This window comes from Mastomys coucha, unplaced genomic scaffold (genome assembly GCF_008632895.1).
Source record: "Mastomys coucha isolate ucsf_1 unplaced genomic scaffold, UCSF_Mcou_1 pScaffold16, whole genome shotgun sequence".
NCBI lineage: Eukaryota > Metazoa > Chordata > Mammalia > Rodentia > Muridae > Mastomys > Mastomys coucha.
Genome location: NW_022196898.1, coordinates 83,317,453 through 83,330,341, shown reverse-complemented (window position 1 = coordinate 83,330,341; position 12,889 = coordinate 83,317,453). Strand labels below are relative to the sequence as shown.

Sequence of the window (12,889 nt, the reverse complement as noted above, 5' to 3'; positions counted from 1 at the left end):
TGATTGTGTTTTCCTGTAGTTCTTTAAGGGATTTTTGTATTTCCTCTTTAAGAGCTTCTAGCTCTTTAACTGTATTTCTTTGAGGGTGCTAGTTATGTCTTTCTTAAGGTCCTGTTTCATCATCATAATAAGTGATTTTAGATCTGAATCTTGCATTTCCGGTGTGATGATGTGTCCAGGACTTGCTATAGTGGGAAAATTGGGTTCTGATGATGCCAAGTAACCTTGGTTTGTGTTGTTTATTTTCTTATGCTTGCCCCCGCCATCTGGTTATCTCTAGTGCTAACTGCCCTTGCCAAATCTGACTGGAGTCAGTCCTTCCTGTGATCCTGGCTGTATCAGATCTCCTCAGAGTCAGGCTGTCTCTGTGGTCCTGTGATTCTGAGATCCTGTGACCCTGGGCTTGTTAGAGCACTTGGGAGTGCAGCAGCTTCCTCTGGGTGTTGTGGGACTGGCTGTGGAGCCTGGGCCCAAGGTTTGCTCAGGACACCAGCCCAGAGAGACTGGAGGGAACCCGAGCCACTCTGCTGGTGGGAGTTCCTATGTGCCTTGTCCCACAGGTCACAGTTACTCCCAGTGTTGGGACAGATGTTGGGTCCTTCTCACCTCTGATCCTGAGAGTGTCAGAGTGCCTGGGAGTGGAGCTTCCTCTGAGTGTTGTGGGACTGGCTGCAGTACTTGCTCTCAAGGTCCCTCAGGACGCCAGCCCAGAGAGACTGGAAGGACATCAATATTTTTATATGTGGCATGTCCTAGACTAGCTCATTTGTCCAGATAATATCTTCATTATAATTTCTTTTATTACCTTTAGAAATTTATAGGGAACAATACAAGAAGGAATGTATGTATATAGTGCATTATGATCAAGGCAGGAAGTTACAGTTATTCTCTCTAAATACTTAAAATAATTAGAGTCTTTTTTAGAACAGTGTGCCTTCAGTGTATATATACACTGTGTACCAATCAAGCCAGGGGAATTAATGTTTCTGTTTCATTATTGCTATGTGTGGAAGCTTCGGCTTCCTCTGCTTCCGCTGTTCATGAAGTACATAATAGGTTATTGCATCCTACATTCTTCCCTGCACTGTTCTAGAGAAACACTAGGACTTGTTACTTCTCTCTAGCTATGGGCCCATCCATCGGCTTCCTCTTGTCCCTTCTCTCCACCGCTTCCCAGCAGGTAGCACTGTGAATTCTACCTTCCAATTGATTTCCATAGAGTCACATATAGGAAGGAACATGCAGATATTTTTTTCATGCTGTGTCTTAGTTTATTTAACAGGATGACTTCCACTTGTGCTTTGGAATCTGCTTTTATATGAATTCTAGTGTTTTCTTCTACTTCTGGGAGGGATGTCTTTGGTAGTTTGATGGTGACACTACTGAACCCGAAGATTGTTCCGATTGTGTGGATGGTCTACCTTCCAATCCATGAACAGTCATGGATTTTTCTATGCTGTAATGTTTTCTCTGTAATTTATATTGGAAGTTTTGTAATTTTCATTTGCACGGGTCTCATAGCTCCTTAAGTGTATTCCTAGTTATCCTCTCTACCCCTACTTTATAGCTCCTGTGGTATAATTTGTCTCCTGAAGTGCAAGAGCTGTGCTCTGCTAAGTCACCTGTGCTCTGCTAAGTCATTTTAGGTCTATGAGGCTTTGCTATTGTGGTAGGATATCTGCTGTTAGGTACCAGATATTGGGATCTGCACAGGTCTTTGACCCCTAGAGGTAAGTATAATTTATACAATAGCTGCCTTCACATGATAACATTATGCCACTGCAGGATGGGCTCTTGGGGTTTATGGGGAGATAGGAGTTCTTCCTCTAGAGAAAAACTACTACTCCTACAGGCTTATGTTGCTTCCTTAAATGTTCTGCGTGCTGATGACAACAGGAAAACTTTCCAATAGCTGAGATTGCCAGGATCTGTGCTAATGAGCTTTGCTGGGACTCTTCCACTTGCTCGGAAGAGTGTCTCTTCCCCACTGGGCAGCTAGGGTTGCAGCTGTTGGTTCCTCCTGCTCGGATTCCGTTTTGCAGTCTCAGGGTTTCAAAGCTTCCAGTTTCTGCCAGGATGAATGTCACAGGTCCCTGACAGTCACTTAACTCAAAGTGCAGTTCTTTTGTTTTAGTTCCCTTTAGGAAAAGGAAGCAGACCTTGTTTTCCTCTATTTAGCCACCATAGAATCCCCACCCACAGCATCTCATTTTAATTCTCTCTCTCTCTCTCTCTCTCTCTCTCTCTCTCTCTCTCTCTCTCTCTCTCTAACAACACACACACACACACACACACACACAAAGGGGTGTGTGAATGACATTGTCTATGAAAGCATATAACTCTTACTTAGCCCTAATCTTTTACAGTGATAAGGTTATTATTTTAACCATAATACAGATACAATACAAGTTTTGTACTATCTAATCATGTCACAGACCTAAGATCTCAGTAAGTGGAAAGCTGGGGCAGGAAGATCTTTAGTATGTGGTAATCTTGGGTTACACAGTGATAACTTCTCTCAAAAAATAGTGAAACAAAAATTTTATACTAGCTTATTATTTGACTGTGAATATCAGCTAAGAGCAAGAAATGGTTTATCATGTGAAATTATTTTTGACTCAGTAGTTCAAATGTAAATTTCCTACTAAAACATTCTCTTCTTGTATCATAGAGAAAACTCGGATGGAGGGCCCAACTTTCCCTAGTACAAGGGATTATCTGACCACTGGGCAGGAAGAACTGATCCTCCTGCAGGAGAGAGTCAAGAAGGGGAAACTGTCTGTGGATGAAGCTCTAGAGAAGTTTAGACACTGGCAGATGGGAAAGAGTGGTCTGGAAATGATTCAGCAGGTAATATGATCTTCTGGAACATTCCTTCACTCATAGACTTCCCTCTAGGCTCTTTAAACGTTTAGTCTTCACAAGAAATATAGACAACTCTTCTTTTGTTCTTAACTCACTACTACAAGGATGTTTTTAACAATCAGCTAAAAGCTTGAGAAAAATATCAAAAGTCTGCACTGATGAGTCCATTTGTACACACTTAATCAGGGAATCCATACATCAAAGCAAACACCCAATCATCCCTCTCCTTATAATTCCTGTCCTAAGTGCAGAGAACACTTGTTTTTATCTCATTGCTGAAATTAAGATGAAGCCTCCTTACAAGGGCTCACTATTCTAAAATCTATAATAAGACTAGAATTAAAGAGAACAAAAAATGATATCACATCAGGCATTTAGTCCTAAATATGACCAATATATCCTCTTTCTTCTTATAAAATATGTCGCCTATGCCATCTTGACTTGTTCTCCGTGAGAGATGTCCATGTCATATTCTATTTATCTCATGGGGTTTCCCACTCCTAAAATATTTTAACGTTCTACTCATTCCACAGCAGGAAGTCACCCTTGCCTCAGAACCCAATTCCCATGTATCCACTTGATTAAACATATTTAATAAGCCAACTTAGGACAAAATACAGAGAGCTAATATTAGCTGAATATGCCACCCCTACGAAGAGATCGTCTTTATTTTATAAGACAATGTAGCTTCTTAATAATATAAAAATGAGTCACTGTGATGAAATTTCAAACAATATAGCATCTTGGCCAAAGCAGCGTAGGTGACAAGATTTTCCAAACATCTGAGATCAGAGCTTGTCAGACACCACCTACCTAGAACGCAGCTCTGGTTGCCGAAAGTGGTTCAGGTCTCACAGTACTAATCAAAGGCAATTATTTTTCCAAACAAATGCTAAAGAAAGAGGAGGGTAGCTTTCTGCATCTGTTCATTCCTCATAGACAGAATGACATTATTTCTCCATCTTTATCAATACCATCACCTTGACAGTCACTCTAATCCTAACATGGGTAACGTATTCAAGTACAAACTCATGCAACTCATTTTGCTCCCGGGGATTACATATACTTTATCCTTCTCAACCACTTATGAAAATAAAGATTTCAATTCAGTTTGTCATAATACAGCTTCTTAGAAACTACTTCCCTAATTCTTCCTTGAAATGCTTGTTTCAGTTTTACATGTATGTTTATAGCCACGTGGACATATTTAACGCAGTGCATACACACATGTGTTCACACTCCCCATACCTCATATTATTTTCCATATTCCTCTTCTAGCTGCAAATGTTTTCATTCCTACCCTGAAAATGGATTTATCAGTGGTTATTGTCACATAGCTGGTGGAGGATTGCTCTGAGGAAAATGACTCATTTTCATGTGTGTAAATGAAAGAATTTGAAGGGCAGGAAAGAGTCACATAGAATCCCCAGCCCAAGATGAAGTGGTAACCTTTTACCTCCCTCATCGGCATGCCCAAGGCAAAGAGCTCCACTCAGAGAACATCTGCAACACCGTGGAAACAGCCTCCAGAAAAGAGGCATTCTTGAGGACATTCTTAGGTCTTCTTCTAAAGAAATGTTTGGCATGCTAGAGTGACTTTTGTTTCTCTTCAAATGATAATAGAGATGTGCTAAACAGAATATTTTGAAAACAAAAATCACAAACATTCTGAGAAGAGGAATCTAGTTCCATAGTATTCTCCTCTAGGACGTTAATACATGTTTTTTAGAAATACAGTGCCAGGAAAGACCATACCTCATGGAGGCTGGAGATGTGCTGCAAGCAGCATTCAGCCATCTGGTGTAGCTGGCTGGACCACGAGAGACGTAGGCATGAAGCTAAGCTCCATTTCTTTTTTTCTTTTATTACATATTTTCTTTATTTACATTTCAAATGATATCTCCTCTCCTGGATACCCCTCAGAAAAAATAACAAAAACAAAACAAAAACAAAAAAACTAACCCTATTTCCTCCCCCCTCCCCCTGCTCACCAACCCACCCTCTCCCACTTACTGGCCCTGGTATTCCCCTACACTGGGGCATAGAACCTTCACAGGACCAAGAGCCTCTCCTCCCATTTATGACTGACTAGGCCATCCTCTGCTATGCATATGCTGCTGGAGCGATGAGTCCCACCATGTGTGCTAAGCTCCATTTCTAAGTTTGACTTATAACTGTGATTTAGAGAAGTTAGCCTCTCTACACATCTCTCTAAAACAGGATACTACCATTTTACATGTACTTCACGGTGAATAAGATTGTATATAGAGTGCCAAAATTGGTTTAGACATCTTAAAAGTAGCAACTTATTTCTAAGTAGTAGTTTTGGGGCAGTGGTAATAGTGATAAATGCTTTCATTTTTGATCCATTAAAGATTTTAAATCTTGATATCTGTGTACTGGTCCTATATTCTATGCTTTCATTAAGGAAAAGCTACGCCAGCTCCGAGACAACATTATTGGGAAAAGGCCAGAAGATGAAAATGCCTATGGTGAGTACTAGTTGTCTGCTCCACAAAACAAGAATAGAATTGAGTCGAAATGAAGGAACTGGAGATCCAAATGGGCTTCAGCTCAAATCTTTGAGCTGGAGACTTAATCTCTCTAGTTCCTTCTCTAGAAACATGATTAGTCACGTGTTCCTCAGGAGTGCTCTACTGACCCAGACTGAGCGGAGCTCTACCGACCCAGACTGAGCAGAGCTCTACTGACCCAGACTGAGCGGAGCTCTACTGACCCAGACTGAGCAGAGCTCTACCGACCCAGACTGAGCAGAGCTCTACTGACCCAGACTGAGCGGAGCTCTACCGACCCAGATTGAGCAGCCAATGCTCACCACTTCCATTTGTTTTCTAAGTAACTTACACATAAGGTTATCTTTTTCCCATGTTTTTGATTGGTCATTATATGGGGAATCAAATGGGTGGGTCACTCCTAGAGAGTTAAGTTTCACAATTGTCCACATGTGAATCATTTTATCTGCCATTTACCAAGTTGGTCTCCCTGGAAACCACATGGTCCTTGGCAGTGCAGATTTCCCTTGCTGATGGTTAACAGTTGCCATGGGAATAGGGAAACACCAGTGTTAACAGACTCACTATCATTAAGATGGTAAATCTACTGCAGAGATGAATAACACACTCCATAATGGAAAGTAAGGTATATTGTCAATATGTGGCCACTCTTTTACCAAATCTCCCTTCTTACAAAAACAAATTTAAGACAACCACTAAGTACAAGCACTGCAAAATCTGCATCTATCCACTAGATATATATAATGTATAATGTTTAGGTTGTATACATTGTGGAGATTCAGTGTGTGAAGTTTATTTTCCATGTGTTATTGTATTGATATCTATTTTTCCTGGAGAGAATTTTTTAAACCTTTTTACAAATGTTTTCTAAACTAGAAATACACTTTGTAATAATTAATGTCATAAGCCAGAGATTCATTTATATAAAACTGAGATCTACAAACTTGCATTACCTTTTAACAACTTATAAACATAAATTTTATAAATAATTTTACTAAAATATGTAAAAAATTAGCAACTGTACCTAAAAAGCTCATATTGAATACCAATATTTCCTACAATATTCATACTAGAAAGCTTTTTTTCATAATCTATAAATAAGGAAACAGGATTTGAAAAACTGGAAAAAAAGCACACAGATTAGAATCTACCCTACATTTTTTGGTTTGAATTCAAAAATCACCACCAACATCTTAACGAAGCATCAGTTCTCTTATTGGCCACAGGAGAACAAACAACACCAGGCAAACCTTCCCATTTTACAACTCAGAGTGGCCCATCTTAACACTTCCCAGAAACCTCCAAGACCTGCCGTGCTACAACTCTGACTTCGAGTAGCCTCTGTTACAGATATGTCTGACAGCCTTGAAACCCACTAGACAGTCCACAGGAGAAAGCCTCTACACTGCCATGGTGAGGAGTGTCTCTTGGTGAATATTGGAACAATGGAGTCAAGCCTGTAGAAGCTCATGTCAGAAGCTGACCTGCACACTAAAGCAAGATTCCACAGAGAACCCAAGGATACAAAACACGTGATATTCAACATGCCACCAAAAACAACTAAAAATTGTTTAACAACAAATAGCAAGCGATAATAAAGACACAAAATATCATCCGTAGTCAAAAATAAAAATAAAACAATAATTTAATGGTCCCATGTTAACCTTTGTACAAGAGGACATTAAAAATATTTCATAAGCATGCAAAAGATGGCTTCAAAAGGAGATAAATATAAAATAACATGAAAACTTTTTAAATAATTAAAATAACCAAGTGAAAGTTGTGGAAAGCTACATTAAAATATAAGAAACCTTTTCTAAATGAAATCAGAATATCATATATTGCTATTACTGAACATGAAGATGGATTAATACTATTTGCCCAATGTTAGAAAAAATATGAATCACATATAGAGGGAAAGCTTAAGGATATTAACTAATATCTTGTCAGAATCACTGAAGAGTTAAAAACCATATGGCAGTATCTTCAAAAAGCTGATAAAAGAAAGAAAAGAAAGAGAGAGGGAGGGAGGGAGGGAGGAAATGAGGGAGGGAGGGAGAAAGGGAGGGGAGAGGAAAAAAGAAGAAAGAGAGAAAAAAAAAACACTTCCAGAGAAAATATCCTTAAAACTTTTGGTGAAATAATGTTTGTAGATAAATTTGATTAGAGGATCTAGAGAAAAAATACAATGTAATAAACATTAAAGAATTTCATACAGGTAGAAATACTAACAGAAATAAATTCAGATCCACATTAAGGGGATAAAAACATAAAAATCATATAAATGAGGTATTTATAGACAGTTATGTTTTCTGTCTTTTGGTAGATTATTTTACCAAATTCAGAAGGAGACTTAAGGCAAAATTTCAAGGATGAAGATATTTGAATAATAGCATAAAGAACAGAGGCTGCAGTTAAGTGGACTCGGGTAAAATTTTATACATGATAAAGAACAAAGTGTAGACCGTGAAAAATCTAAGACACATGAAAAGGGGGGGGGGTAAAATAGGAACTGTGAGGGGGTATAAGCCAGGAAACAGGACGGGGGCTCTATTATCTCAAAGTACTTTGAGAAATTGAACAATGCAACAATTTAAAAATAAAAGTAAGGGACTAGAGAGATGGCTCAATGGTAAGAAGCACGTGATGCTGTTTCAGAGGACCGCACTTGGCTTCCCAGTGCCCACAGGATGGCTCACAGCCATCTCTTCTCAGGGTTCAGTCTCGCTCTTGCAGAGGACCGCACTTGGCTTCCCAGTGCCCACAGGATGGCTCACAGCCATCTCTTCTCAGGGTTCAGTCTCGCTCTTGCAGAGGACTGCACATGGCTTCCCAGTGCCCACAGGGTAGCTCACAGCCATCTCTTCTCCGGGTTCAGTCTTCTTCTTCTTCTCTGTATGAGAACTGCTTGCCTTTATTAGTCATTCAGGCAAACACTCACATACATAACAAAATAACAAAGAAGTAAACCTAGGAAATCAGTAGAGGAAATTAATTGAAATATTAAGACAGATTTAATTCTGAAGAATCATGTACATTGCAAAAATGGTACATAACAAAGTGGATAGCAAAAATGAAAGTAAAAGAATAGTGGTAGTATATTGAGTCAATCAATATCTATATCAATAATTGTGCTCAATCCAAATTTATTAACCCTTAATTTTAGAAGAATGTGTGTTTTTTGTTGCACACAAAAAGATGACCTAAATTTAGACAGTCTAAGAAAACATATGTTATAAATGAAGGTTAGATAGCTATAAAGTGAAGATCTACCACCACACCAAGAGATAAGAAAACTATGGTGGCCCTGTTAATACCGGACAAGATAATATAAAGATAAAACCCATGGCAGGAGATAAAAGAATACATTCGATAAGAATAAAGTTTAACAGCCTAGATGTTTCTATCTTTTTTGGTACAGATGTGTTTGTAAGTTTCATCACAGCCATTGAATCACTGGCAATACTCAGAAATGTTCTCACTTTTTCTCAGTAGTTAACCGAGCTTCTGACAGAAATCAATAAGGATACAGGGACTTGAATCACAACTAATGCAACCAATTTGACATTTACTGAATAAGGCGTAAAAACACTGAGCTTGCATATTTGTTTAATGTACTTAGATGGCTACTAAGCTGGAGCACGTGCTGAGTCTTCCAAAGCTTCAGTACGTTCAGGAAGATCAAAACGTTAAGAGAATGTTCCCTACATGTTGCACTTCTATTCTGAACATGTAAGAATCAAGACAATGTTTCAAAAAGTAATTTTTGTGTCAAATAAAAAATATAGAAAATTAAAAATTGTAGAACTGCAGTTAACAATTAGATGATGGAAATTTATGAGCACAAAAGTAAAAAGTATCTACTTCTTTCTATGTGGCTTTTTAAGAGATTGCTAATATCTTATATATGAAAGAAATACAAATTGAAAAAAAAAGGAAACATGAATTGAGTAGGCAACTGGAAGTAGAAGAAATCTAAACAGAGTTAAATAAAGAAAGTGGAGTTACAAAGATTGTCAGAAGAGAATATAAATAGGGAAAACTATATTCTGAGCTTTGTAGTAACCAAAACATAAAATCTGGTAGAGAAAAAAATGAGCTTTACTTTAGGTTCATCTCTCCACACGGTTGTAGTATAACAATTTCAAAGCTTCATGTAAGTCTAAGATTGGTCTAACAAATAACTATTCTACAGATAATGACAGGCTCCTGTAGTCAGAGAGGGAAGAATAGCTGTGTTAAAAGGAGGCTGATAATGAATCTCATGAAGGACCATCAAGTTTAGGGGCAAAAGATAACAAATTATGGCTGCTAACATACACCTTTCAGATGGGTAAGTATAGAAGTAAACACACACACACATACACACACATATACACACAAACACACACACACATACACACACATACACACACATACACACACATATACACACACACATACACACACACTCACACACACACACATACACATACACACACATACACACATACACACACACATACACACATACACACATACACACACACATACACACACACACACATACACACATACACACACACTATCATATATTTACATACCAATCTGCCTGATGAGAGGATCTAAGAAGAGTGATGATAGCCCAGCAGTTACAAACACACCTAACCCCCAGATCTTAATTTACTAAAGCAAACAGCCAACAATTGCATAACAAGTGACATCATTAATATGCAGGAAAAGACAAGGACACACTCATGAGATGCCAGTGAACGACTGTCGGGAGCCTGGCTTTCAAAGGCTGCCAGACCAACCTAAGTATGAGTTAGATCTGGAACTGGATGTGCATGGTCGCTGATGGAAGGTCAAAGTACATAATGACTTTGAAAAGGTCAGAAACACACTTAGTGTATGGTCTGGTGATCCCAGCCTTGGATATTTTTCTTATACAAGTAAAACCCTGTATCCACCAAAAAAAAAAAAAAAAAATCATAAAGTCTATTGCAGTTTGATTCATCATATCTAGAAACAATCAGAACATCAGACAGCAACATACATTATTACATTGTACCTGTATTTATGCTATGATATTCCTAAGCAATAAGAATGAATGCTTTGCTCTCTTCTCTCTCTCTCTTCCTCCTCTCCCACACTCCTTTCCCCATGCTGACTTCCCCAGCCCTGGTCCTTGGGGCCAGTGAACTTGCCCACCCGAGAGCAGCTTCCTAATAAACCTGCCCTTAATATAATATAAAAAGAAAGAAGAATGAATGCTTCTATTCCATGAAATACAAGTGAATCTGAGCCAGTGTATTGAGTGGAAAACACCAGACATAAAGTAGAACGTGCATTCAAATTTGCAGCCTTTCTAGATTAAACTAGTACAAACAACATTACTCTATAGAAGTGGATAGCACATCTGAGGCTGTGCGGAATAAAATTCTTATGAGGATTAACAAGGGATTCTGAGTATATATTCCATGCCTAGGAAACCTATTGGACTGGTAGGTACATAGTTAATGGATTTATTTTTAAAATCATCAGCCTGTACACTTAGAAATGGTTAAACTGTGTAATATGTGACCATGTTTTTAAAATATAGATTTCTAAAACAAATGGAGTATTTCAGACTAAAGGAATATCAATGCACAGAAAGCAGGGTTCCATCAAACAAAATCATAATACCTCAGGACAAGTGTCAAGAAAAACAAAAAGTAATAAAAGGCTTGAATTCTGACAATATTCAGAGGTAGGATTAGTCTTTTTGGCTCATTGTAATTTTAAATCACCTCAAAGACATAAGATCATTAAACAATTAAAAAAGGTTTCTTTGGATAAATTTTAAGCAAACCTCACAGAATATGTTTTGTTTTGTCTTGTCTTGTAGATAAACTGACCATTGTGCACCATCCTAGTGGTAAGTAAGTGTTAAGTATTAAATGAAGGATTTAAACTAAAACAAAGTGCAGATTAAGTGTTTTTAATCGATGTAAACCTAGTAGTTCTATGTCAAGGTACAGCTTTGCATAGATTGCAATTTCTATGTAAAACCATCTGACATCAAATATAAAAGTGTACAGCCAGGAGTATTCATCATCATGGAGAAAGGGACTTTGTGATTTGACTAATTGTGTCCTTTGGCGCATAATTTAAGTTCATCTTCATCTGGCTTTATTCTTTCATTAGCAAAGTATCAGGTATGCCATTTTTAAATGTGATTTGTCTTTGTTGATCTTTCTCCCCTCTCTTCTGTCCTTCCCTGCTGCTCTTTCCCCACCTATATAGCCCCACTCTCCGCGGCCTTCTTTCCAGTTTTTTAGCCCATTGGTTCAACTGCTCTCTCTCCCTTTATCAGTACCTCTTGTTCCCTCTCCTGGTCCTACATGTCTGCCACCTACCTGCATGTCTGCTGCCTACCTGCATGTCTACAGCCTACCTGCATGTCTACAGCCTACCTCCATGCATACATACATCTAGGATCTACATATGCAAGATAGCACCTACAGTTTCTCCTTCTGGTTCCCAGAGGGAAGTTTTTTATTATAGATCTTTTCACATCTTTGGTTCAGTTTTATTTCTACCTATGATTTTATTTGTTTGAGATGTTGGGAAAGAAATGTTTTTTCCAAATTTCTTTCTTAGGAAATTTGTTATTGGTATATATGAAAGTTGATGATTTCTGTCTTTGGTTTTGAATCCTGCAACATTTTATCATGTTTATTGGATCTCAGAGTTTTCTTGTAGAATTTGTAAGGTCTTTTAATTATAGAATCATGTTGTAAATAAGAATAATTTAACTTCTTATCCTATTTTTAACCTTTTTATGCCTTTATCTTGTCTAGTTGGTCTAGTACTTTGAGTACTATATGGAAAAGTAGTGGAGTGAGTACTCATGTCATGTCCTAGATTTTAGAATAAATGTTTTCAGATTGTTCATATGAAGTATAATATTGGCTATAACTTATAAATTATTAGATATGGCATTTTCAAACACGATTTGTCTCTGTTGATATATATCAACAAAAGATATGTATATATGAAAGCTATAGCTATATATGCATATACATATATTTATATGTGTGTATATATATGAACATATAGTCTTTATTATTTTGAAGAAATCTTATTTCTAATTATTCTAAGACAGACATCATGTGAACTTTGTAAAATGACTTTTCTACGTCTATTGAGATGATCATGTGACTTCTGTCCTCAATTTTATTTACATTTCATACCTAGTGATTTGAATATGTGCAACTAGACTGAAAGTACAACCTATTTGGTCATGGTGATTAATTTTCTCAATATGTTCAATTTTATTTGCGAGATTTTTCTTACAAATTTTTTATATATATTTATCAAGGAAATTAGTCTGACGTTTTCTTTCTACCACGGTTGTGTCCAGTTCTGGCATGAGGGTGATACTAGTTTCATAGAATGAGTCTGCTTAGTTCATATTGTTGTTAGTCCTAAGGGGCTGCAAACCCCTCAGCTCCATTGGACCTTTCTCT

General features: G+C 37.7%; 1 protein-coding gene across 3 annotated transcripts in view; it reads left to right on the top strand.

Annotated features, from left to right (window-relative positions):
* The window catches only part of Bank1 (B cell scaffold protein with ankyrin repeats 1), a 288,493-nt gene that overhangs the window by 270,128 nt on the left and 5,476 nt on the right, over positions 1-12,889 (top strand). For all 3 annotated transcript variants that reach the window (XM_031375619.1, XM_031375621.1, XM_031375620.1), the window contains 3 exons: positions 2,672-2,850; positions 5,294-5,357; positions 11,266-11,295. In XM_031375619.1, coding sequence (XP_031231479.1) covers positions 2,672-2,850; positions 5,294-5,357; positions 11,266-11,295 — 273 coding nt within the window. The remainder of the gene's footprint in view (positions 1-2,671; positions 2,851-5,293; positions 5,358-11,265; positions 11,296-12,889) is intronic.